The sequence below is a fragment of the Cornus florida genome, unplaced genomic scaffold, assembly GCF_030987335.1.
Source record: "Cornus florida cultivar Cherokee Brave unplaced genomic scaffold, ASM3098733v1 CherokeeBrave_3.0.0_Hap2_Chr05, whole genome shotgun sequence".
NCBI classification, from domain to species: Eukaryota; Viridiplantae; Streptophyta; class Magnoliopsida; order Cornales; family Cornaceae; genus Cornus; species Cornus florida.
Genome location: NW_026775575.1, coordinates 75,152,950 through 75,180,943, shown reverse-complemented (window position 1 = coordinate 75,180,943; position 27,994 = coordinate 75,152,950). Strand labels below are relative to the sequence as shown.

Here is a 27,994-nt window from a genome sequence, read left to right as displayed (position 1 = left end):
AACCGTATCCCAGTGTAACCTAAACTCAAGTAAGACGCTTCATCTGAAGCAATATCATTTGTCGTTTCGACGTGCCAAGATCGATCGTTATAGACAATGGAACCAATCTGGACAGTAAGCAAGTAAGGAGCCTATTAGAAGAGTATGGAATTAATCAAAAGTTGGCAGTAATTGGCAATCCGCAAGCAAACGGTCAAGCCGAAATCACAAACAGAACAATCTTTTCATGTATCAAGAAGAAGCTTGAAGATAAGAAGGGCAAATGGTTGGATGAGCTTCTGAATGTCTTGTAGGCTTATAAAACAACCTCTAGGCGACCCACTGGTGAAAGTCCATTCGCTATGGCTTACGGCACCGAGGCAATAATACCGACTGAGCATTTAGTTCTGACTATTCAAAGTTTGGCATGGGATCAACAGCAGAACGATACTATGTTAAAATTTAACCTCGATTTGCTAGAAAAAAATAAATAAATGCAGTAGCAATAAGACTCGCATCTTATCAGCAAACACTTGTGAATAGCCACAACAAATAGGTGAAGTATAAAGACTTTACACCTGGTGATTTAGTTCTAAAAAAGAAAGTGGGAATTGTCAGAAAGATGATGTCACCCTGGGAAGTTCCAAACAGAGTTACAGAGGCCATAGGAAAGGAGGCATACAGTTTAGAGACCATGGCTGGAGGATTGATAGATAAACCATAGAACACCATGTCTCTAAAAATGTACTACCAATGAAAATTGAATTCCATTCTGAATGATGTTCATTTAGAATTACGTTCTTACAAATGTACAGACTCGTCAAGATTTATAAAAAGAGCTTGTTTTGTTTCAAAAGTTGATTGAGCAAGGAACATTTAGTAAAAGCCAAGTAAGTGGCAAATAGTACTATGAGCCAAACGCCAAAAAACTTGCACCAAAATAAAAAGGTCAGTGGCAAGTGGCATTCTAGCCGAGTGCCAAACACTTAGCCAAGTAAGTGACAAATGACACTATGAGCTGAACGCCAGAAAACTTGCACCAAAATAAAAAGACAAGTGGTAAGTGACATTCTAGCCAAGCGCCAAACACTTAGCCAAGTAAGTAGCAAATGGCACTATGAGCTGAATGCCAAAAAACTTGCACCAAAATAAAAAGTCAAGTGGCAAGTGGCAAGTGGCATTCTAGCCGAGCGCCAAACACTTAGACAAGTAAGTGGCAAATGGCACTATGAGCTGAACGCCAAAAACTTGCACCAAAAATCAACTGGCAAAATGTTATCATGGCCGAGCACCAAATACATGCCTAAAATGAAAACAACAATATGACATTAAAAGTTGGAACAACATTTGGAGTGTTTAACAGCGATAGGATTGGCCGAAAACATACTTATGTGTATATTCATTTCATTCGATCATTCATATCAAGTTCAGAGTTACAAAAATGAAGTGTCCTGAAAAAAAAAAAAAAAAAAAAAAAAAAAACTGGCACATCTACAAGATCCTTACCAGCCTTATCTATTCCCTCAGTCTCCTTGTTGCGCTCGGTGTTCTCCCCACCATCGTTAACTGTCCCATCCCCTTTGGAAGGAGAGTTAAGCTGGATAATCTCCTCATTTGGTTGAACTCCGCCATCAGCAACAATTGCAGGAAGAACCATAGTAGACAAAGAGGGAATGTCTAGAGGCTGATCAGATGAGGGGACATGAATGACCCCAGAAGAAGCAATTTATTTTCATTCCTTAAAGATATGTTCAGCAGGATTAGATGCTGGATCAGTGTAGATGCTTGGAGGATCGATCTTCAAGTAAGCATCAACATCATCTGGACCAGCGTAAGAACTGGTTTAACCTTCAGGAGGAGAACGGTCAATGTAGCCATCTCTATATCCTTCTGCGTATTTGAGGGCCCCAATCTAGGAGAAATGAGCATGAAGAGCCCTCATTCTGCCATCAACCCTACCAATGATGCGAAGCAAAGCAGCACACTCATCTGAAGTTTTCTTCTCAAAAGCCAGTCGCATTACCCGTTCATCGTCCAATGAAAGCTGGAGATTTTCTCTTTCAGTTCTCAGTGCTTCCCGTTCGGTCTGCATAATGTTCTTCTCTATCTGAAGAGTATTTTTCTCATCTTGGAGGGAATCTGCCTCTTTTTTCAGAGCATCCCTTTCATTCTAAACATTATTCAACTGCACCATTAGTTTAGCATTTTTGGTGCTGATTATCTTATTTTTTTTATTGGTCGTATCAAGTCCAATGGCAAGCCTGCATGCCTTTGCATTGGATGACTCAACATGTTTTTGCATTGTCATCATTCCAAACAGAGTCTACAAGTAAATGCATGAATCCTAATTATGCCGAACATATATCCAAAGAAGTCAGAAGATAAAAAAAAAAATTGATCTTACCAAATGAGGGATGGAAAATTACCTCCATGGCAGCCATGGGAAAATGGCTGAACGTTTCCTTCTGGGTCAGTCCCTTTTGCATCTTAATATCCTTAAGGGACCACAGATGCTTACAATAGGCCAGGGCGGTCAAAAAATCTTTAAATATGGTATCATTAGAGTTGATAATTGATCCATCCGCTCGAACGAATCGGGGAGTCTATGGAACTGATTCAGAGGGCGAAGTGGAAGCTTTTCTAGTTCTAGAGGTAGTGGTTGTTCTACCCTATGAAGTAATAAGTGTAGCCACCCTAGAAGACCGAACCTATCTTTATAGCGGAACGTCATTTGGGTCAAATTCACCATCTGGCCGAGGTCTCTTCCCTTGACCCTTATCCGAAGCAGGCACACGAGCATTAGGAGGGTTACTAACCCCAGGAGTATCGGTCAGAGCGATAGGGGAAGTATTGGCGCTACAATTGATGGAAGGTGTAACGCTCGAAGTAGCACTGGAAGTGGTAGCAGAAGTAGATGCCAAGGCATAGGTGGAAGCTGGAGCGGAAGCCAAAATGGGAGCAATGACATTCCTGGGAGGATTTTTTCTTCTACTGAAAGAGGGGATCTGGATCTGATCCATGAGAACACCCAAAAGTGATATGTCGCTAAAATTCTCAAATAAAAGGAGTTCCAAGTTAAAAGGAACGTTATTCAGAACGTTCTCCTTTAAGTGATTGATTTTATCCCTGCAAATGTTGTAACTCAGTTTGTTATGAGGAATACCTAGAGAATCAAAAAGAAAAGTACAGAAGCAAGGAATACAAATTTCACAAGGACATTCACTCTTGTGAGTTTTATATTTTTTGTACAAGGAAACAGAGCATTCATCAAATGCGCTCGGGATGGGATAATCCCTAGCGGTTGGAGCAAACCAAGCCCCTCTAACCCCGATTATGTTTTTCTTCCACCCTTTCTAGGGATCTAACTTATCTATATAAATGGATCGTTTCTCAATGAGAAATAAATGGTAGTACATGTCAGTTAACCTAATTTTACTAACCCTGTAACAAAGGAGAATATCTAAAATATCAAGATCTAAACCCCTGTCGCCGTTCAGAATCAAAAGAACAGACAAAACCCTAAAAAAGTTGGGGTTTACTTGAAGAGGGGAAAGTTTTAGCCTATTAAAGACATAACAGAAGAAAAGGTACAAAGGAAATCTGATAACATTCAGATGGAGGAGAGAGAACAGGATTTCACCAGGGAGAAGACCTGCACCAGTTCTGATATTCACATTCTTGGGGCATACCCTAATAAGTACATTTCTAGGGATTTGGTGTTTCAGGTGAATAATGTCTAAATCAATGGTCATGGTAAGGACGATCGGAACCCTCAAAGAAATATATTAAGTTTTCCACAATAAAGAAAAGTAAGACTAACCTTAAAAGAGTTGAGGATTGCTAAAGATACTGTGAGAAAGCTGAAAAGGGTAAACCTTTTGTAAAAATTCGCCAAGGAAGACTTGATTTTGCTGGGAATAATAAACATTGAACTGATTGACAAGAGATGTGATAGAGACAATAGAAAAGGCTATAAGTACAGATTGAGGAGTTTAAAAAGGAAGGATGGTCCCAATAACTGAGATGTCAGGGAAGTGAAAAGATTTTAAAATTCAAAACATCGATTTCTGAACCGACCGTTCACTCCCCCACGTGACCATCTCGAGCAATCAAGCCATAATTGCGCCACTTCGGTAATCTCATCCTAATTAATTAGGGAGAGATTAGGGGGCAGGTGAAGATACCAAAAATAACCTGGGCTGGATACTACCCATATTATTCAAGACTAGATTTGGAAAGAGCACTGGGCCGGTCGAGTAAACACACATCAGACCCAATATTCGCAAAAACAATCCAGAAGCCTAATCATAGAGCAAAGGAAATGGCCGATACTGAAGGTGTGCCCAAAAGATCGGTCCAACGTAAAGAGCTGAAAAAGAAGCTTCTAGAACAATTGTAAATGTCTATAAATAAAATGAAAAGAGAGGGAAAAGGGGTTGAGATATTTTGGAGTGTAAGAACTAATCTTTCCAAATTGAAAGAGCTTGTTATTGCATCTTTAGTATGTCTTTCCAATTTTAAGATGTTTCTTCTATTATTGGATAAACTTATTTTTACCATTTTTAACTACTAGACACATAAATTTGCTCAAAATAAAGGTATCAAAAGAAAGAGGAAAAAGTAAATATGCATGTATTTAAATTGTAGTGAAATTTCTCCACTATGGTCTAACTGATACTGTAACTATTGAAATATTGAAATTTAGGGACATGGTCTACATATAGAATTCAATGTGGGAAAAAATTACATATAGATTATTATAAAGAGTATTTATGATTTTATCTTATCTATTTGGAGCCATTCTCAAACCTTATACACATCGCCCATCACACTACGTGAGTTGGTGATGCCTGAAGTCGTCATTTTAATCGTAAGTCGCAAGGAGGAGCCCAAGGCTCTGACTGCATGCTTGTTAAAGAATGAACTGGCAGCTCATGGGCAGTGGCTTGGTTAATAGAACCCACCAAAGCCATAGAGAAAATGAATGAAAGTCAAGCGAGGAGCAATGACATAAAATGAATGGCAAATCGATCACAGTATCTTGAGAAATTATACTACTAGGTAAAAAATAAGAAATTAAGAATAGCTTAATAATGTGCTAAAAGAGTTCAAGTAGTTAAAACATATTATGTCACTCTTTAAATTTGGCCATTAATTTGGAACATTAAGTCAAATCAAATATATCACTATACACATAAGTATACATTATTAAAAGGATAAAGTGTAAAAACACTTTTCTATACTATCGATGTAGTGCCAAAAAAAAATTCATGTGTAGTTTAAAACTCATTTATACTATCGATTTGGTGCAAATGGCCCTCCTTGAGTCTTAAAATGATTGTAACGTGTCAAAAGAATGGATTAATAAATAAAAATGCAAATAATATAAAATGACCGTTTTGTCCTATTATCATAGGAAGTTGCTAACTAACTTTATTGTAATGCATGGAACCAAAACTGTTACCCAATCAACCCTATTCAACCATTTTTCCAAAAGCTACCTTTTGTCTAATATACTCAGAAGGTTTTTTGGTGTACATCCACTATCTATTACCATTACACTAAAATTTATATTTAGCTTAATGAATTTCAAAGAAAAATATTTGTTTATTATCACAAATGTTATTTATTAATTTTGTAAAATTTATATTTACTTTTTGTTTTGAAGATTTGAATAATACGGTTTGGTAGATTTGATAAATGATCATTGTTTCTGGTTAATTTTAACCATCAAGATTTTGTCATTATTATTATTATTATTATGGGTAAATTGCACTCACACCTCCTGAGGTTTGGGTCAATTACCTCAGATCAATTACACTCAACGAATGGTCAACGAATTAGTTTATAGTGACACTTCAAAATTTATATTTATCCCCAAATCTGCTAATTGACAAAAATAACCCTAACCCCCACGACCGCCCCACACATACACCGCCACAACCCCATACCACCACAACGTAATCACCGCACATCGCCGTCACATCAAACATGCCATACACCAGCCACACAATACCGCCATATCAAGCACGCCGTCTCTGGGTCAAAGAAGACACAGCCACAACCACACACTGCAATACCCACACGCCACCTCAACCACACCGCCACACTGCAACATCCACACACCGCCGCCACATCAAACATGCCATACACCACCCAACTGGTCACACCCATATGCACCCACACCACCACAACCACCATCATACCCACACACACCCCACCAGTGACGATCTCGAATCCATGAGCACCGGAACGATCCCGTGCGGCACCATCGCCGAGTTCTTCGACTCAATCGTCCCAATCTGTGACTGAGTTATCAAATTTTGACCCTTAACTCATATAGACTCCATCTTCGACAGCGACCAAAGAACGGCGCTGTCGTGGAGGGATTTTGAGATGGAGCGAGTTGGAGAGGGTTGAGAGGTGAATCGAAGAGATCGAGTAAGTTGGGTGTTGAGATCGACGTCGGTTGGGAGGCGAATCGAAGAGATTGGTGAGTTGGGTCTTAAGATCGACGTTCGAGGACTTCTAGAGGGAGTTGGGAGACGAATCAGATAGGTCGGCAAGTTGGGTGTCGTTACTTCCTACACCTCTTCAGAAGGCTCAACGGTCTTTTGGATTGGGTTCTTGCTTCTCTAATTACATGATGGTGGTGATGAGGATAGAGGGTCATGATAAAGGGTGCAGATTTGAGAGAATGGTGAAAGTTATTTTGGTCATTAGTTCAACTTTAGTTTAAAAGGTTATATATGGCAATTTACACTTTTTATGTATTGATGACCAAGTCAAAGGGCTAAATAGTTGTTTTCTCGAGTGTCAGAGGTCTTGGGGGTGTGTATGTGTGCATTTGAAATCTCAAGGGTGTCAATGTAAACTAGTGTGTTGATTGTCCGTTGAGTGACATTGACCCAAACATCAGGAGGTGTGAGTGCCAATTACCCTATTATTATTAGGTAAAAGTGCAAAAAAAACCCCCCTAAACTACTCACTTTGTTGCAAATCTCCTCCTGAACTATAAAAAGTTGCAAACACCCCCCCTGAGACTCATTAGATCAATTTTTTCGGCATGTGTAAAGTCAGGCGCCTATTGAAATTATGATAATGCCCAAACTGCCCTTTTTAATATATATATATGTATATAAATTTATTTTTTTGTGATAATTATTACACAGTGTATTTTCCTATATATATATATATATCTATTTGTTAATGGAAACTTGAATTATTGTATGATCTGATAAGCATCATATTTATGTAATTACAAATTTCATATCCAGTATATATATATATATACACACACACACACACATCAAATATTATGCAGTCTTCAATGATGATGAATTGGATATGGCCTCACCGGAACCCATCAACGACTGCTATAAATGCGACCCAAAAGGCCAACAACCAGCAACGCCTCGCCGACTGTGCCATAGGGTTCATAAAGGGCGCGCTCGGCGGCAAAGGTGGCCGGATCTACATCGTCACCGACTCCTCCGACCGCGATGCAGCGAACCTAACTCCAGGGACCCTCCGGCACGCCATGATCCAGACGGAGCCCTTCTGGATCGTCTTCTCCACCAACATGCTCATCAATATATGTATATATAAATATATATATATAACCAAACATTGAATAGCAATAATAAACGAATCTTCAGAGAGAGAAAGCAATAGTTTGAGAGAGAGAGAGAGAGATAGAGAGAAATGAGATTGAATGACAGAAAGCGAAATTGTAAAGAGAAGGTTGAGTAATCACCCTATTTTTGTGGCATTTACATAAATATTTGTATATTTGATTCATGTGATTATGTTAGTATTGTATATTTGTTTCATCTGCGAGTCCTAGGGTTTGAATTTTGAATAATTATTTTTCCGTCTTTATCTTCCTAATTGAATGAATGTTTGCTTATCATATAAATATTAGATGGTTGTTACTCTCTTTGAAATTTATTTGATACATAAAAGAAAATATACACGAATGTGTATTTCCCTCAAGCTTTAATTCCTTTGATAGAATGAACAATATTTGCATACACAAACAGATATATGTATAATTGAGGGTATGTATATATAAACACATCTGTGTTTTAGTTTTTGAATTATTATAACATGAGTAGAGTAATTGTCAGAAGAGCGTTTTCGAGACTATTTGATTTAGTAGAACAAAGGAGTGTAATCAGAGATGATCCGAAAAATTTAGAGAGAGAAAGTGATACATATGGATTAATTTAGAGAGAGAAAGTGATATATATGGATTGTTCATTGTTCATCGTTCAATATTCATTATTCATAGTTCATATGGATCGATCATTGTTCCTACCTCTCTCTAATTAATCAACAAATTCAGAATTTAGGGCAACTTAAGTTAGTTAAGGTAAAATTGGTATTTCACAATTAGGCTTTTTTTTATTTTTTTATATAATTTAATAAATAAGGTTATTTATATCATTTCAAATCAACAAACGTCGAAAAGTTGATCCGGTGAGTCTTAAGGTGGTATTTGCAACCTTTTTGTAATTTAGGGGGAATTTGCAACAAAGTGAAAAGTTCAAAGATTTTTTTTCACTTTTGCTTATTTATTATTTAACTTTGTTGGCTACCTTCTTCTACAAACAACAAATTAAAATTAAGAAAAGATCTTAGTCATTTTGTGGATGGTGAGAATGATGATCGTGTTGACCATCTACGTTGCTTAGATAAATAACGAAAATGGGTTGGGAAGGGAATTTTTATACACATTATGTGAGAGGAGTAAAATAAAAAAAATAACAAGATAAAATTGACTATTATATTTACTTTTTGTCAAAAAGTGATGAGAGGGGATGATTATTTGCACGGAATGACATGCACTCTTTTTGAAAAATGCTCACGGTTGAAAAAGAGGAAAGCATTGTGCACGAAACATATATTAGAAGCGAATTTTCAGCACTTTACCCTATTTAAAAACACATAAATTTGGAAAAAACAGGAGTCAAATAGGAAGGTCAATTCAATCTTTCCTTTTTCTTTTTCTTTATTTCGATATCATTATGGTATTTGGCTAATGTGTGTCCTTTAAAAAATAAGGTTCACCCCAATCTCCACTTTGATTTTGTCTCCTTTCTTTATTGTCATTGACTCGCTTATTTCTTAAAGCAAAGATGTAATTTATTTTATTTATCCATACTGATAAAATACTACAATTAATGATTATATTAATCCGCAGGAATGGTCTAGGGGATGAGTAACTTCATTTTATCAGTGGGATGAGTTGGATTTAGATCAATTTTATTGTGCAATCAATAAGTTGTGACTCATTTCCGTCTCCTTCTTCTCGTTCACGATGGGTGCCTCCTACAGATGGTATGATTAAATGTAATGTGAATGCGTCTTTTCTTTTTTCATCGTAAGTTGGGGCTGGTGGTGCTGTATTTCACAATTCTATGAGACAATTTTTGTAGGCTGTGGTTTTTTCTCCTTTTCCTGCTGGTAATGCAACCATTGCTACACCCATCCGTCTTCATAAAGCGGTTCTTTGGGTGTTATCATTTTCCTTTGCCTAGGTATGGTTTGAACGTGATTTTTTGATTGTCGTTCAAGCCGTGACGGGAGTTGCTCTAGGACCAATTGATATTCAACCAATTTCATTCGATATTCAAGTGACGTTTAGGTGACGTTTAGGTGATTCTCATTTTCTCATCTTAGCCATGTCAATAGAAATGACAATGAGGTCACTCACGCTTTTGCGAAGCTTTCCCGTCAACAAATTCCAAAGGATACTGTTCTTGTTCATATTCTTATTGATATCCTTGATTTGGCAGACAATGACAGTTTACAATGTTTTCTGTTGTTGTTGTTTTGGTTTGCAAGGGTAAAAAAATAAATAAAAAATCAATAAGTTGTGACAGTTGTGAAAAGTATGATCCAGTTGAATACTGCAGCACCTCAACAAGTTGTGTCTTCAATTTTATTTATTTATTTATTTATTCTAAGGGAATGTTAGGTGTTGTTTGATAAAACTGAAAATAAAACACTAAAAATTTTAAATATTAAATTTTAAGTGCTGAAATTTTAAGTGTCGAATATATTAATTTGTAAACTTGTTTGATATTGTATTAATTTTAAGAGCTAAATTAATTAAGATTATTTATTAAATGCAAAATCTGAAATCTGAATGTTGTATATATTATTTTTTTGCCTTGAATATCTTCTACACATAATATTATTATAAAAGATACTATATTAAAACATACATATATATAAAATAATAAATTTCACCAAAGAAATATATTATTTAATAATGGATATTAATGTCAAAACTTATCATAAAATTTTCAAAATCAACATATAAAATGAATAATTATGAAAATGAAATATTTATGAGAAGGAGAATAGAATTCACGGACAGATCATTCGATTTTTATTTATATAGTAGATTTGCGTCATAACAATGGTGTGACGAATTCATTGCATGATTGTTGATTATAAACTTGAGAAGAAAAGTACAATGAAATATTTGAGAAATTGGGGTAAACTAAAAGTAAAAATCTATCGGAAGGGAATAGAAATGTAAAGTGGAAATAGAAAGTCTATCAATACGTTTAATTTGAAGAGTATTATCTAATTTCAAGAGTAGGACAAGTGATGGAGAATCTAAAGTAATATTTTTTGCGATAAACGTTAAGAAAGGTTAAGCGTCTTTTAATATTCAACTTAATTATAAGTTTTTAGTTAAATTTTCAGCTTTCTCAAATTTTTGAATTTGACTAAATTTACAGCAAATTTACTCAAGTTTCTTCTGTGATAATAAAAATTTATTAATAGGGTTTTTTGAATTATGTATATGATATTTTCTGAATTTAAAAAAAAAAAAAAATCAAATTTTGTTTATTCTTTCTTGACTTAAGGTAAAGTTCTTCCATTATACCAGATTATAGTTCAGGAAACAATGTCTCTCAGTACAAAAATCCAGACCTATTCAAGTCCTATATTTACCTAGACAAGGAACACTCGGTTGTTAAAGATTAACTGTTCATGTACCTTCTGTAGCATGTACTTTCAGAATTATTTGTCTTTCAATTTTCAAATTACTTTTGGATACTCTATGTTATGCACTTTTTTGGGGCTGTGGTGAATTGTGCAATGTTAGATTACAACAATAGAGACCGTTGTATCCTGATAGTGAATTTTCTCTATTGCGCCGACTTTCTTTATAGAAGGGGAGGAATTTCATATTGATTACGTGGCTATAGTCAATTAGGTTAGAATTCAGAAAGCGTAAAGTATTATTTGTATGGAGCGTTGCTTTGCAAAACGTATTATTTGCATGTAGCGTTGAATGTATTATTTGCATGAAGCCTTGAATTAGAAGTTCACTGTCAAACGATCATTTGCATATAGTGTTATGTCCAACACACACTAGATCTAGCAAGACCGTACCAAAAATAAGTGGAAACCATCACCGTCATGTAACTTGACAAAAAAAAAAAACAAAACATGTTTTAAGATTACAATCATCCCAACCTAGAGGCAATTCAGACTCAGATTTCACAAAATTTAAACACCACAATAGGATCACATAAATAGTCATGGGCGGAGCTACTGAAGGGCTAACCTACCTGGGCTATAACCCAGGTCCAAAAAAGAATATTTAGTACTACTACTATACATCATCAGTTCACATCCCAGTCCATACGCAATACCCTGTAAATAGTGTTGGCCTTCTGAAGTTATTAGATTGCCTGAAATCTTTAAAACCCTAAATTGACAGAATATCACTAGACAATGACCTCAATGAATCAACTAGGAGCACCTAACTCACTTTGTTTTTTTTCCAGGTAAGAATATATTTGAAAGTCTCTCCAAAAGTCCAAATTATGAGATTCCCACAGCTAAGTGACCCGTGAGGAACTGCAAAGAGTGGGTTTTTTCCTTCTCTCCAAACAAATAGAGAAAAGAAAGTGAAATAGCAGTGGAGACAATCAATGTGTATACCCTTTTTCTTCTCTGAAAGAATCATTTAACAGCAACACGAAAAAGAAGCTTTACATATCCATCATAACTTCAACTTTCCATTTTTCAATTTTGAACTGTAATGAATGAAAATCCACATCTCATTTCTCTCTCAAGTAAAACAAATCAAGAAATATACATTTTTATTTTGATAATCTTTTATCTTTTCTTTGCAGTATAAATCAATTATCCATATTTCTCATTTTCCTATTTTAACAATATATATATATATGATGCGCACATTGTATCAGTGAGCCACCTGGCACCTTGGATTGATTGGTCTCGTCCAGCAAAATCATTATAAAAAATAAATAAATAAATAAAAAGAAGTTAAGAGAACGCAAGTACACTCAAATGTATTTAATCTTATAAAAGAAGTCATAGATATAATTTATTATATGAATGGTAATCCATCAACTAGCTTTGACCTTGATGCTTCTATCCAACCAGAAATTTCAAAATTTGCTAATTTGGACTCGGTGATAAAAGAATGTGAGCCAGAGAATTGTGAAGTTAGTGGTTATTAACAAAATTGCTAGTCGCTGTCGGACAAGGAAAGGCATAGAGAGAATTAGAAAGTCGAATTTGGAAGAACAATTACTGGCCAAACAAAGGAAGAAGAAGGAAAAAGTGAAATAAAAGCAAGGCCAACCTTCTTTTAGGGTTGCTACCAACCAAAGGTTCTTCTTTCACCATCAAGGCAGAGTTTCTTCGCACGATCTGCAAATGGGGAACCATATAACAAAAGGAATAACAACAATCAAGAAATCTTCACAACTGAGCTTTCATGGAAAAGAGAAGCTGATGTTAAAACAACAATGCTTATGCTATTTTCTAAGGTCAAAATTCCATGTAGCCCCACAAGATATATAAATATATCATAGTCTATGGATCCAATTTGTTCAGCTTGAAAGCAAGCTAGGGTGAACCCTAGACTATATCTATCAAGTCATGTCACCAATTTGACAAAAGCAGCTTTTCTTTTCCCCAAGGGTGAGAATAGAATATACATTATGAAAAACACAAAGAATGATCACCTCACTGTTGAGGAGACAACCTCAGGTTGAATTGAGAAGAACAGTGAATTCTTACATGATATTTTGGAATCAACCTGAAAACATGTCTATAGTCCGTTGAGAAAATGCTTCAATTACAAAGAAAAATACAAGGAATGGCATTCAAACAAAGAAGTTGATTCAATTTTAGTATCTTACATTGCATAGTCCTGAAGCATTCACAAATTCATTATCATGGTGCAAGAAAATCATGCCTTCCTAACCATCAATAAAGTTCAAATCTTAGCACAAGAAAACTTCAGCAAAAAATGAGTGAGAGAAAGAGAAAGAGCATACTTGAACATGAATCCATTCCTTAGAGGAAATTCAGTCAAGAGTATCTATGTGAGTATGGCAACAACTCTTCTACCTAAACCCTAGAACTGGAACAACTCGTGCTTTTCTTGATTCGATTATGTTTAATGGATTCAACCTCTGGTAGAAATATGCTATAAACTGGTCTGTGATCTGAGATTCTAGTCTCCCCACGAATGTAAGATAATTGATGGAGGCCTCTTCCATACCACAATATACGATCACACCTTCACATACACAATGGCTCGATTAATTGTCATCTTATAAGAATGTTACAACGATCATAAGTTACATTGTTTCTATACGTTCATATATGATACATGATGCCAATTATATCCACTTGTGTCAATTTAGATTGTCTAATCTCTCACTCTGTGCTAGAAGAGGTATTCCATTTGTTATATTTATACATTTTTGGCCTTTTTGTTAAAAGAAGGCTTACCATGCAGGGGTCCTCCGCTTCTGCTTCGGGAGCATGTCATGCCTAGTATATCTGTCTGAATTACTTGAATACTTGTAAGTGGGAGGAAAATATATCTTCCCTTCATTCCATCCTTCAAAGACACGACCTCCTCTCCACTCTGAAGCTGCTCAGAATAGCCACAAAATAAATCAAAATTTTCTCCGGTAAGACAGGGCAATCCGGTAATTCAAATCCCCAAGCCAAATTATTCAACTAGAAGGATACAAACAAAACTTGGAATTTTGAGCAAAACAAGCTAAAGAGCGAGTTTCAACTGAATTTCCGACCTCTGATAAACACAGAATAGGTATTTATAACACAGAATAGGTATTTATGACACTGAAGCAGTTGGTAAAATACTGATTCAATTTTTTGTTCAAATGGAAAGAATCATGATAACATATGAAATTTAATGCTTTAGGTCCTAAATCATGCTTAAGTATTGTTTGAGGAGAGTTCTCATCCCCATTGCCATGAAACCTAGGAAACCTCGTCTTCCTAAGAATTTCCATGACATCAGATTTTCTTCGCAGCTCATCACCCTCCTTCTGCCCAGAGGTTAAATGACTACAAACAAAGCAGAAGCTTGTTTGGTGCAGAGACATGCTAATTGAAATTGACCCTGGAAATTCCAAGAGAACAAGATTACCGTTTTTGCATTAATTAATTAAGGGTTCACTCTAAAAGTTAAAGAATTTTTTCATAAAGCAAATTGTACCTTGTTTCCAAGATAACCCATCAGTCCTCTGCCCACACACCACTTTCACATTGCGAACATCATCCCTTATATCACTCTGCACCCACACTCTGAGGAATACTCCAACGATTTGCTTACTGGTCGCGAAACAGTACCTTGAATGCCCTGGCTGTCTATCTCTGTACTCCATGGAAATACACTCACTGGCTAATCCCCAAGCCCATTCTCATCATCGAAGGAACCCGATCTGAAATTTGGATCATAATCACTTGGCCTGTAACCATGGGTAACCCAATCACAGACACTCAATTGACGATCAATTTGAGCTTGTAGCATGGACATGTCATTGTCCATCATTCTCATACTGCAACTCAAGGAGTGGAACGAGTGACACTGGAAGAAAAATGAGGCTTTCTGTCTTGTAGATCCCTCAAAATCAGCAACTTGTTCCATAATTGGACCAGGGACTGGTGAAGGTATGTGGCAACCTCCCACTTGTTCCAGGAAGACTGTTTAGAGTCTTCCGGATAAGTGTCGTCCATTTTTTTGCTGGGCCATTGACTTCTGTGCCGAGAACATTACCAGTATTTAGAGGAACAATTTCTTGAAATCTAAATGTCAAAAGGTATCAAAGAGGCTTCAATCACAAAAGTTGCACATACAGAACAAAGATTAAAAACAGCTTCTGATTCACCAAACCACCTTCCTTATCCCATCTAGTCAACCAGTTTTATACAAATCCCTCCGGCATTCTTCTTAAGTTCCCCAACCTCACCCAACTCAGGTTCTCTCCTTCGTACTTCTCATGGAACAATAATTTCACCCCCAAAACAGGAAAAAGACACTGATGCAAGCATCTATAGGCCATACATACAGCACACTACAAGGCCAACAAAATATGAAACTTCCACCTAACATGAGAAAACCTAAAAGAGATCACAGAATCTTATTGAGCATCTCCAAAACTGACTGATCCAATCCACTATTATTTGATAACTTCAATAATAGAGTCATAGTACGTGCATCAGCAGAGAATCCTTTCTCAACCATTTCTTGAAGAAGTTGCATTGCCCTTAAAGTCTGATCGTTTCTAAGAAATCCCTGGACAATTATATTGTAAGTGAAACCATTTGGTGAGCAACCATTCTCTTCCATTTTCTCGAGCAACGCGTTTACTTCGCTTAACAACCCTTCCTTACAAAGACCATTGATCATAATGGTATATGCGCGAACATCAGGTTGCAACCTTTTGGAAGAAAGACTATAAAAGAGTTCCCTTGCAGCTATAATGTTTCCAGCTCTGCACATACCATCAATGAGGATGCTATAAACCACAATATTAGGATGCATTCCACTTTCTTCCATGTCTCGAGACAAAGCCACTGCTGCAGCTAAGCATTGGTTTTTACACAATCCATCTAACAAAGTAGAGTAGGTCATAAGATTAGGATGTTGGCCACGGGCTCGCATCTCATTCAGAAGTTGTTGCGCAACTAGAGGTTTTCCCGCATGGCAGAAACCACGTATAAGAGTGGTGTAAGTAACAATATCAGGAACCAATCCTATCTGAGAAATTTCATAAAAAAGTCTTAGAGCGGCATCCATTCTCCGCTTCTTACAATATCCATTAATCAAGATGCTATAGCTATGAACATCAGGGGCACAACCCCTACCAATCATCAAATCAAGTACCTTCTTTGCCTTGTGAAATTTGTTTTGCAGACAATATCCATCCATCAGTGCACTGTAAGTGACTGTATTAGGCTCCACACCTCGTTGAATCATTACGTCCACTATTTCTACTGCTTTTGCAACCTTCCCTTCCTTACAAAGTGCATCCACCAATATAGTGAAGCTTCTTACATCCGGTTTGATTTTTTTGTTCTCCATTTCATTCAACAACCTTGTAGCCTCATTCCACTGGTTTGAATTGCATAGGCCAAGGATTAAGGAGTTGTAAGTGACAACATTGGGGGAAATGCCTTTACGGATCATTTCTGAAAAGAAGACAAAAGCCTCAGCTACCAGTCTATCCTTACAAAGACTGTCAATGATCATGCTATAATCAAAAACATCAGCAACCCAATTTCTCTCTTCCATCTTCTTAACCAACTCAATAGCCGCTCTGGTGTTCCCCGTTTTGCACAACCCATTTATAATCGTTCCACAAGTAACTGCATTAGGTCGAAATCCTTTCGCCGCCATGTCATTAAACAACTTTACCGCCTGGCCTAGTTTATCCTTACTACATAGCCCCCTCATCAAAGTGTTGAGCATCGTACAGTCCACTTCATAACCAAGCTTCAAAGTTCTCCCCAGAACAGAGAAACCGAAATCGACCCGATTCAAATGGCAATAACAATTCATCAAGATGCTTAGAGTATACTTGTTTGGCTCAAACATTCGAGAGGATTCCATTTGATTAAGCAAAGATATTGCAGTGGTGTAATGTTTCATTCTGACAATGGCCCCTATCAATCGAGTAAAACGCACAATTGAAGGAAGAGGTCGCCTTTGAGACATTTGAACAAACAGTGCGAGTGCATCTTTAAGAGTGGTAAAATCAAATCCACATTGGTTCCTCGCAGACTTCATAAACCGGGTTCAAATACTCAGGGCGGCCCTGAGATTCCAAATATTTTGAGAGACCCTAACCAAACTTTCAAATGTGAGACCCTTAAGTTTCACACGCGCAAAAAAAAAAAAAATAAGAGTGCGAAATTTTAACACGATGTTTTCAAATTCTATAGCTAATATAATTGTGCGCTTGTGCATTGTGCATAAGACAACTAACTAATAACTATAAATTTATCACCACCAACAAATAATTGTGCGTCTGTACATTGTGCATAAGACAACTAACTAATAAGTATAAATCTATCACCACCAATAAATAATTGTGCGTCTGTGCAGTGTGCTTAAGACAACTAACTAATAACTATAAATTTTTATCACCACCAATAAATAATTGTGCGCCTGTGCAGTTTACATAAGACAACTAACTAATAACTATAAATCTATCATCATCAATAAATAATCGCGCGCATGTGCAGTGTGCATAAGACAGCTAACTAATAACAATAAATTTATCAATTAAAGAGTGGGAAATTTTCACAGGCACAAAATAAAAATTTAAGAGAACAGTTTACAAGAGCATAGACAACTGCAGCTTCTTTTACATTCATTGTTTATATAGCTACTAAAATTTGATGATTACAGATGACAAAAATATGTGGAGATGAGGTGACTATATATATATAGGAGGCTGAACTTGTAGTACTGAAAACGTAGTGGGACTTTTAGGTTATATGTGGCATCCACTATCATGTATAGTTTTGTCTTTCACTCTTTATATTAACTACACTACACTTTGTGTGTGTGTGTTTTTGGGAGCCAATTACCCCTTTCTTGATTTCAGGATGAGGAATCAACTTTAGTAGCAGTGATTGATTGATCATCGCTACAGAAGACCTGTGCAAATTAATAGAAATACCATTAACTTTTGTTTTGTTAAAGCCTGCTCTTGATTTCCATGTGTTTGTACATTCTGATGGCAAGTGCTTTGACAGTATTATTAACTGAAATTCTAGCTGAGCCAACTTCACATAACATCAATAATGGTGGTATGTACCTTCATATAAAAATAAAATATAAAAAAAAAAAAAAAACCTTAATTTTGGCACTTTTAAGTATGAGCAAAATTTAGAGATCCAAAAAGTTAATTATTACCTCAACGGCTCAACCCACTAGAAGGGATCCTTAATTTTTGTAGGATTGAATGTGAAAATGCAAAAAATTATGACGAAAAGGGGTATGGTTGCTGCTTGTGTGAGATTGGAGTGGAATTAGGGAGGGAAAAAAAAAAAAAAGTACCTGCCATAGATTATGGACTCGATCGCCATGAAAGACACATGTAGAAAGGCACACATTTATTAAATTACTAAGAGAACCATAATATATTCATTCAGCTTTTGATAGCCATCACACACAGTGACACACAAAAAACCCTAGTTTAGAAGCGACTTTTCACTATTGGAACAAAGGTAAAGTCCCGAATCAAACGAACCAAAGTTAGAACAAATCAAATGATGAGATGAAAGAAAGAAAGAAACATATCTAAAAGATCGATTCATGCAAAAGGAGAGAGAGAGAGAGAGAGAGAGAGAGAGAGAGAGAGAGAGAGTGGATGAACATACCTTGTCACCTGAGGCGATAGCGGAGGCTGCGCCCTGCGGAGTGTCGAAGCAGATTGTGTCATCCGAAACTTCCCCTTACTTTTTTTTTTTATTTTTTTTTTTTCCCATCCCCTATGGGCCTGAGGCCCAAGGCGACCAAGACTTGTCCTAACTTAATTTTTAGTTTTTCCATTTCTTATGGGCCTCTAAAATTTGAGGCCCAAGGCGATAGCCTTGGTCAACTTGGGCCAGGGCCGGCCCTGCAAATACTCATACTGTAAAGTTTTCGATGTTTACCAGTTTGTGAATGAAACTAATGGATGATCAATAAGGGAGATAAGACGATGTTTAAGAGAGTTTTAAACGTACAAGGATTGTTTCAAACACCAACCTTCATATATAGTGATGATGTTCCAAAGACGTCACGTGGTCAACACGTGACAGAAGTACACACCCCTCCTTGGTCACCTCAAATGGCGTAAGCAACCAGAGCTCCGACTGAGAGTTTGGGGTTCTCCGAGGCTGATGTAAGATAATTAGAGCACCCAATAATAGAAAGACACGTGGAAGAACAACACTTGGTGGGTATGCCTTGCCTATTTTAAGATGTTTCTTGTATTAATGGGTAAAGTAATTTTTACCATTTTTAATGGTAGACAGATAAATTTGCTCAAAATAAAGGTGTTAAAAGTGTGAGCGCAAAGTAATCCTCTCTATAAATATAATAAACTCACTATAAATATAGAGAGTTTAGAGAGTTTATTATATATTTATAGAGAGTTTATTATATTTATAGAGAGGATTACTTTGCGCTCACACTATATATATATATTTCTATGATTTATCATAATTATAAAAATTTGTCCTATAGTTTGAAAAATTATTCGGACCTTTCTTAAAAATTAAACAAACTTACGCATACTTCTCTTTTGTTACAGTCAATGTGAGTTAATGACGAATTTTACTAATGTCATGTACTGAATAAATTAAAATTTCAATATTACCCTTACTCCGTCTCCCCTCTCTCATACATATAGAAGAGTACTGCAGTCATTTATCATAACAACTTGAAGGTATTTTAATAAATTATACAAATCTATTAGTGCATTTGATGGAGAGGCCCGTGCACCCTATATAATTATATTCATAATGTTTTTGGGGTTTCTAGCTTCATTTTTTTTTTTTTTTTTGGGTTGCAAATTGTAGTGAATTTTTTCTATTGTGGTCCAAGTCCAAATGATATGTAACCAGTTAAAGAAAATTTAAATTGAAATTTAGGGACATGGTCTACACATATTGAGAAATCATACTACCATGTAAAATTTGTTCCCACTCAATAATTTGTGTAAGAAATTAAGAATAGGTTAATAATGTAAAAAATGTTCAAGTAGAAAACATATAATGTCAGTCTTTACAATTTTGCCATGAATTTTAAACATTTACTCATACATTATATACATATATATATATATGTATGTATGAATATACACATGTAGGTATAATTATATTGAAATAGGAAGTTAATTCAACCTTTCCTTTTATCTTTTTCTTTTTTTCGATTTCTTTATGGTACCAAGGTTGGCTAATGTGTGTTCTTTAAAACATAAGATGCACCCAAATCTCCACTTTGATTTTGTGTCTCCCTTTTCTTTATTTTCATTGACTCATTTATATAGCTTCAGCAAAGGTGTAGTTATATTGTCCATACAGGGAAAAAACATATGTAACTTACGGTTTATAATGCAATTAATGACTATATTAATATGCACGAATGGTCTAGTGAATAAAATTTTATTAGATAGTTTTGTTCCATTAACTTTTGATAGATTGATCAAATATTTTAAATTAAAATCATAAAAGTATACTAATATATTAAAAAGAAACTCTAACTTAAATTATTCAATTAGTCCACCACGTATTAAACAAACCAAAATTATTTAATAATTTCTTGCAGTGGATACAGTTTCATCAATTAATTGGTTGTCCTATTCGACTTGGTTTTTTTTCTTCTAATTGATTTTTAAATTTACTTTTAATGAATATGGATGTATAGATTCCAATGTTGGTGCTAATAAATAGAATAAATGTTAATTGAAAAATAAACAAAATGAGCAAAACTTTGAGTAATAGAATTTTCAATTCCCCATGGCATGCAAGAAAAAGAGATTTAGCGAGATGTCAAGTCTGTCTGGGGAATCTGAACAAAGTGCTTGCTGTGTGGGTTTCTCTCTCCTAAATCTGGGACCGTCCAAACATGTAGTATAAAATCTGGACCGTCTGATCCACTAAAGAACACTGTACGATTCCATGTGCCTGCCTTTTACTTAAGTTAGCAATCTTCGAAGTTTGTGTACACAGTTGACTTTGGTTAGACTAAAGCTCGGATTTGATGGCCTACATTAACACTATGATGATTTGGATAGTTATCACTAATCATTATCTAACATTATTTATCAATTTTTTTTTTTCATAACATTATTTATCAATTGGATGAGTTGGATTTTACCTGAATTTTATTCTGCAATCAATAAGTTGTGACATTTGTTTAAAGTATGATGCAATTGAATAAATTGAATATTGTGACACATGCCTCAACAAGTAGTATTATTTTTTTCTTTTTTTTTATTGTGTAAATGCTAGTATCATCTTTCTTTTAATATTCAACTTAATTTTATGTTTTTAGCTGAATTTTCAGCTTTCTAAAATTTGAAGTTATTATTTCTTTTGGTTGAATTTGACTAAATTTACAGTAATTTCACTCAAGTTTCTTCTGAGATAATAAAAAAAGTATTAACAGGATTTTTAGAATTCTGAATAAAATATTTTCTGAATTTAAACAACAAAAATAAATAAATAAATAAATTATTCTATTCTTTCTTAGACATCTAGGACAATACAAAGTCCACTGAATCTCTTTTTCGCTGTAAACCTTCATGCAACAATAAAGTTATTTCATTATGACTTGGAGATCACGAGTTTGAATTAAGAAATCATCTACATATGCGGAGATATATAGAGAGATAAGGTTTCGTAAACTGGTTTCTTTTTAAATAAAACAAGAAATATGTACCAAATCCAACATTTACCTAGAGAAGAAACGCTCTAAAGCTAGCAAGACTGTAGACACCAAAAATACAATCATCTCATTCTAGAGGCAATTCACATACTCAGATTTCAAAGAATCTAAACACTACAATAGGATCACATAAATAGTGTTGGCCTTCTCTAATCACAAAAACCCTAAATTGACAGAATATCACTAGACAATGACCTTACACAAGGTAGAGCATCAGTATATGAGGGCAAAAGTAAAAACTTTATTTAGAAATAGTATGGCTCACAATGAATCAACAACCAGGAACATCCAACTCACTTTTTTCCTTTTTTACTAGTTAGAATACATTTGAAAGTCTCTCCAAAAATCCAAATTATGAGATTCCCATAGCTATCTGTCACATGCAACCAACTGCAAAGATTGGTGTTTTTCCTTCCAAACAAACACCACAATAGAGAAAAGAAAGTGAAACAACAGTGAAGACAATCATGTATATAGCCTTTATCTTCTCTGAAAGAATCATTTAAGAGCAAAAAGAAAAAGAAGCTTCATATCCATCATAACTACTTCCCCTTTCTCACTTTTAAACTGTAATGAATATCCACATCTCATTTCTCTCTCAAGTAAAACATATCAAAAAATATATTATCTTATTTTGATAATCTTTTCTATGCAGTGCAAGCCAATTTTCAATTTTTCTCATTTTCTTCTTTTACAAAAAATAACTATGATCAAATTCTATCACTGAGCCACCTGGCACCCCGGATCGATCGACTTGTCCTGCAAAAACATTAAAAAAAGTTAAGAATGCAATTACACTCAATTGCATTTAACTTTATAAAAGACATTCATATATATAATTTATTATATGAATGGTAATCCATCAACTAGCTTCGCTTACCTAATAGCTAGGCATGATGGTGAATGCTTCTATCCAAGTTCCAACCAGAAATTTCAAATTTTGCTAATTTGGACTCGGTGATAAAAGAATGTGAGCCGGAGAATTGCAAAGTTAGTGGTTATCTACAAAATTGCAAGTCGCTGTTGGACAAGGAAACACAGAGAGAGAATTAGAAAGTCAAATTTTCAAAGAAAAATTACTACCCAAACAACGGAAGAAGGGAAAAAATGAAATGCCAACCTTCTTTTAGGGACCAACCAAAGGTCTCTTTCACCATTGAGGCAGAGTTTCTTCACGTGATCTGTAAATGGGGGACCATAAAACAAAAAGAATAACAACAATCAAGAAATCTTCACAACTGAGCTTTCATGGAAAAGAGAAGATGATGTTAAAACAACAATGCTTATCCTGTGTAAATAACTACATATGCTATTTTATAAAGTTGGGGGTGAATCCAAATAGCCCACAATTCAGAGGCCAAAAGGTCAAAATTCTATGGAGCCCCACAAGATATATAAATATATCATAGTCTGTGGATCCAATTTATTCAGCTTGAAAGCAAGCTAAGGTGGACCCCAGACTATATCTATCAAGTCTTGTCACCAATTTGATAAAAGCAGCTTTTCTTTTCCCTAAGGGTGAGACTAGAATATAGATTATGAAAAACAGAATGAATGATCACCTTACTGATTGAGGAGACAGCCTCAGGTTGAATTGAGAAAAGTGAATTCTTACATGATATTTTGGAATCAACCTGAAAATAATGACTATAGTCCATGAGAACTTGCTTCAATTACAAAGAAAAATACAAGGAATGGCAATCAAACAAATAAGTTGATTCATTTTTAGTATCTTACATTGCATAGTCCTGAAGCATCCACAAAGCTTGTGACTGTTCATTATCTTGGTGTTAGAAAATCATGCCTTCCTAAATATCAATAGAGTATGAATCTTAGAACAAGAAAACTTCAGTAAAAATCGAGAGAGAGAGAGAGAGAGCATACTTGAACATGAATCCATTCCTTAGAAAAAATTCAGTCCAGAGTATCTACGTGAGTGTGGCAACAACTCTTCAACCTCAACCCTAGAACTGGAACAACTTGTGTTTTTCTTGATTCGATTACGATTAATGGATTCAACCTCTGCTACAAATATGCTATAAACTGGTCTGTGATCTGAGAATCTAGACTCCCCGCGAACATAAGATATTTGATGGAGGCCTCTTCCATACCACAATATACGATCACACCTTCACATAACATAATAACTAGATTAATTGTCATCTTATAGGAATGTTATAAATATCACAAGTTACATTGTTTCATATATGTGTTCATTGATGATCCATGATACCAACTACATCCAGTTGTATCAATTTAGATTGTCTAGTCTCTCACTCAGTGATAGAAGAGGAATTCCGTTTGCTATATTTATATATTTTTGTTTCTCTTTTGTAAAAAGAAGGCTTACCATGCAGGGGTCCTTCGCTTCTGCTTTGGGAGCATGTCATCCCCAGTATATCTGTCTGAATTATTTGAATACTTGTAAGTGGGAGGAAAATATATCTTCCCTTCATTCCATCCTTCAAAGACACGACCTCCTCTCCGCTCTATCTGAAGCTGCTCAGAATAGCCATCAAATATTTCATATTTAGCTGTTCCATATATAGGTCAAGAAGAGAAATGTGTAGCAAGAGTTTGTGTGACATGCCTGATCATTTTCTAACAAAGCCCTCCAATTGCGCATCTCAACAAGAGCCTTTGCAGAACGGTAAGACAGGGCAATCCGGTAATTCAAATCCCCAAGCCAAATTATTCGACTACAAGAATACAAACAAAACTTGGAAATTTGAGACAACCTCAGATAAAACATAAATTAGGTTTTTAAGACACTGAAGCAGTTGGTAAAGTAATGACAAAATTTTGTTCAAACAGAATAAATCATGACAACATGTAAAAATTTATTGTTTTAGGTCCTTACTCATGCTCAAGGATTGTTTGAGGGGAGTTCTCATCCCCATTGCCTTGGACCCTAGGAAACCTCGTCTTCCTAAGAATTTCCATGACATCAGAGTTTCTTCGCAGCTCATCGCCCTCCTTCTGCCCGGAGGTTAAATGACTACAAACGAAGCAGAAGCTTGTTTGGTGCAGAGACATGCTAATTGAAATTGAACCCTGGAAATTTCAAGAGAACAAAATCACTGCTTTTGCTTAATTAATTAAGGATTCACTCTAAAAGTTTCAGAAAATTTTCAAAAAGCAAATTGTACCTTGTTTCCGAGATAACCCATCAATCCTCTGCCCACACATGACACCTTCATGTTGCGAACATCATCCCTTAGATCACTCTTCACCCACACTGTGAGGAATACTCCAACCATTTGCTTACTGGTCACCAAACAATACCTTGAATGCCCTGGCTGTCTATCTCTGTCCTCCATGTAAATAGACTCGTTGTATGAGATTGGCGAGTAGTGCATGGTGCCTGGCGAATCCCCAAGCCCATTCTCATCATCGAAGGAACCCCATCTGAAATTTGGGTCATAATCACTTGGCCTGTGCCCAAGGGTAGCCCGATCACAGACACTGAATCGACGATCAAGTCGAGGTTCTGGCATGGGCATGTCATTGTCCATCATTCTCATACTGCGACTCAAGGACTGGAATGAGCGACGCTGGAAGAAAAATGAGGCTTTCTCTCTAGTTGATCCCTCAAAATCAGCATCTTGTTCCACAATTGGGCCAGGGATTGGTGAAGGTGTGTGGCAACCTCCACTTGTTCCAGGAAGACTGTTTAGAGTCTTCCGGATAAGTGTCGTCCATTTTCTTGCTGGGCCATTGTCTTCTGTGCCAAGAACATTACCAGCATTCAAAGGAACAATTTCTTGAAATCTGAATGTCAAAAGGTATAAAAGAGGCTTCAATTACAAAGGTTGCATAGACAGAAAAAAAAGATTAAAAACAACTTCTGATATCAATCTTACCCAAGAACATAGATGTCAGCAGGAGGTGAGGCATGAAGCCAATCTTCAAGGTTCAAATGGCTTGGAGGAGATTTCCCAGCTACATTCCATGTAGCTACAAAGATACTGTGCCCAAAAGGAAAGAGAGAACCAATAAACCCTATTCTTAAATTAAAGCAAATCAATACAAGAGAAAACAATAATAGAACATACCCATAGTTATGCACATCTGTAACTTGAGAGGCCTGCAAGTCATTCTTACTCCGCCGAACACGATCTGAGTTCCTCCTAGTTGATCTCTCTATTCATCAAAAGGGGAGAGAAAAATAAGACACATTTTGAAGTTGGGCAAAAACAAAGATCAACAAAACAAAAAAGTTTTCTTCTTAATTAGGCTTATTATGTAAAATTCAATGGGGGGTTGAAGAGTGATGTAGTCCAAAGGCATACTGGTTATCTGATACTGGACCTGTCTTGCTTTTCTTGATAGCGCATGCTTCCCTCTCTAAGAACTCGTTCCTCCATTCTTCATCACCACCTGAAAAGGAAAAGACATATTCCACTGTAATTCCAATCAAACACACATTCAAACACAATAATAATAAAATCAATTTAACTTAAATCAAAAAAAGAAAACAGAAAAAAAAGTCCTTGAATTTCAGAAAGAAAAGGAAAACAAGGAACTGTAATTAGAAATAACAGAATCCATTAAAATCCAATTACTATTGTTCTTATTGGTACAAAAGAAACAGTGTTGATGGTGAATAAGCTAAAGCCAGTCAGTGAAAAAGTTTATGAGAAAAACCCATTTTCTGCTTTCAGTACGAAAACCCAGATTCCCAATTTCAGAACCCTAATTACATTGGGGCAATATCAAAATGGAGCATAGAAGATGAACCTCCATAAATGGCATCGTCTGCACGAAAGTCCTCGGATTTGCTCTTGACATTAAACCATTTCTTGACCAGGGTCTTTGGCCACGAAAGCTTCACAAATAACAGAAAAAAGTCAGCAGTTTCAAACACAACAATCAATGCAGGCAAGCGAATCAGTAAAAGGGTCATTAAATTTTTGGCATTTCTCAAACAAACCTTGCTTTTCTTGGGGTTCCCATCTCTCATTGTTTCACAGCTTCACATATAAAAATCTCTGATTTACAGAAGAAGAGATTGAATCTTTCTCTTCTTGTTTCAATTGGAACTTCTGGGTTTCGCTCAGAATGTAGTAAAAATGAAGAAAAATGAACCAATTTAGCGATTGAAGAAAAAAAGAGAACAAAAACAGAGATTTCCCTCACCAGATTGAATGAGATTAGAACAGAGTCCTCTGTTTTCTCAGGTGACAAACAGAGAACAGTTAATGGAAATGAGAAAACCCCATTTTCTAGGCATTTGGGTTTCAGGGCCAAACAGGAAGTGGAATTGAAAGAACCCACTTGGGTTGTTTGTCTTCTGTGATAATTCGAGAGAAAAAAGAGGGAAGAAGATATGAAAGAGAGAAATTCAGAAAGAAAAGAACAGAGAGGACAACACTGATGTGTGAAAGTAGAACTATGTTCTGAAGTTGGAATCAGACAATGTGGGAGACATAAAGAGAGAGAGGGTAGAGCGAGAAATTAGAGAGAGAAGAAGGTATTCTCTCCAGTCTCCTCAAAACCTCGTTCCGGGTACAGCAAAGTATCGAATTTGAAGAGAATAAAGTAGAAGGGGAGAGTGATCTCTCTATATATATATTCTCGGCATTTTACCCACCCCAAATCCAAGGCCGACCCAGCTTGATAGGGGCAATGGGTTTTATTTGTCACCCAACAACACAGCCTGCAAGACCCCCCTCCTTAATTCTCTCTCCTAGACACACGCTCTCTCTCTATATTATAGATATATGCATATTGATATTGCATATATGTATCTTGGCTTTTTTCTCTCTCTCTCTCTCTAAAATCTATGTTTGTGGTCAGCAAAGTAGTTAAAGTTGATCTAAAATCTAAGCAGAACCCATTTTCCCATAATCCCATTTGGTCTTCTGAGAGGGGAAAAAAGAACAATTAAAGGAGAAAAGAAATAAAGAAATGTTTGTAGAGTTTGTTTCCTTTGTTTGCTTTTTTTCTTATAAAATTTATTTTTTCTCTTTTTTCAGAACCTATATCACTTGAGAGTGACTGAGACAGGAATTTAGTTGAGGAAAAAAATTGAACCACGATTCTTCCTGAATTTTGATTCTTAAAAATTTTGTAAGACCCGTTGAACAGAACGACATGTTTTTATTTTTTTTTTGAATTTTGAAAAATTTTGTTGGCAGTTAAAAAACTAGAATTAAAAGTTCTGTGAGGCCCGCTGGAAGAGAAACGACATGTTTTTATTTTATTTTTTTGAATTTTGAAATTTTTGTTGGCAAGTCAATT

At 35.8% G+C, this 27,994-nt stretch overlaps 2 protein-coding genes and 1 pseudogene across 6 annotated transcripts; all 3 read right to left on the bottom strand.

Moving 5' to 3' along the window:
- Positions 1 to 2,693: 2,693 nt before the first annotated feature.
- LOC132309491 (type IV inositol polyphosphate 5-phosphatase 7-like) lies at positions 2,694 to 15,128 on the bottom strand (annotated as a pseudogene).
- On the bottom strand, positions 15,124 to 18,766 carry LOC132306901 (putative pentatricopeptide repeat-containing protein At1g12700, mitochondrial). Of its 3 annotated transcripts, none has more exons than XM_059804493.1 (2): positions 18,697 to 18,766; positions 15,124 to 17,176 (listed from the first exon to the last, which is right to left on the bottom strand). In XM_059804493.1, the coding sequence occupies exon 2, from the start codon at positions 17,093 to 17,095 to the stop codon at positions 15,437 to 15,439; it is 1,659 nt and encodes a 552-aa protein (XP_059660476.1). In that variant the 5' UTR covers positions 17,096 to 17,176; positions 18,697 to 18,766; the 3' UTR covers positions 15,124 to 15,436. The 3 variants fall into 3 exon arrangements, with proteins under 3 accessions (XP_059660476.1, XP_059660475.1, XP_059660477.1); XM_059804492.1 differs by having other exon boundaries at positions 15,124 to 17,150; XM_059804494.1 differs by having other exon boundaries at positions 15,124 to 17,123.
- Positions 18,767 to 21,972: 3,206 nt separating this feature from the next.
- Positions 21,973 to 27,465, bottom strand: LOC132306899 (type I inositol polyphosphate 5-phosphatase 4-like). Of its 3 annotated transcripts, none has more exons than XM_059804490.1 (15): positions 26,685 to 27,465; positions 26,492 to 26,579; positions 26,063 to 26,131; positions 25,807 to 25,894; positions 25,615 to 25,719; positions 24,901 to 25,522; positions 24,612 to 24,805; positions 24,342 to 24,450; positions 24,102 to 24,250; positions 23,636 to 23,880; positions 23,489 to 23,555; positions 23,314 to 23,385; positions 22,872 to 22,932; positions 22,632 to 22,771; positions 21,973 to 22,510 (listed from the first exon to the last, which is right to left on the bottom strand). In XM_059804490.1, exons 1-10 carry the CDS (start codon positions 26,712 to 26,714, stop codon positions 23,655 to 23,657), a joined length of 1,680 nt encoding a protein of 559 aa, XP_059660473.1. In that variant the 5' UTR covers positions 26,715 to 27,465; the 3' UTR covers positions 21,973 to 22,510; positions 22,632 to 22,771; positions 22,872 to 22,932; positions 23,314 to 23,385; positions 23,489 to 23,555; positions 23,636 to 23,654. The 3 variants fall into 3 exon arrangements, with proteins under 3 accessions (XP_059660473.1, XP_059660474.1, XP_059660472.1); XM_059804491.1 differs by having other exon boundaries at positions 23,489 to 23,523; positions 26,685 to 27,464; XM_059804489.1 differs by having other exon boundaries at positions 23,489 to 23,559; positions 26,685 to 27,461.
- Between the last annotated feature and the right edge of the window lie 529 nt (positions 27,466 to 27,994).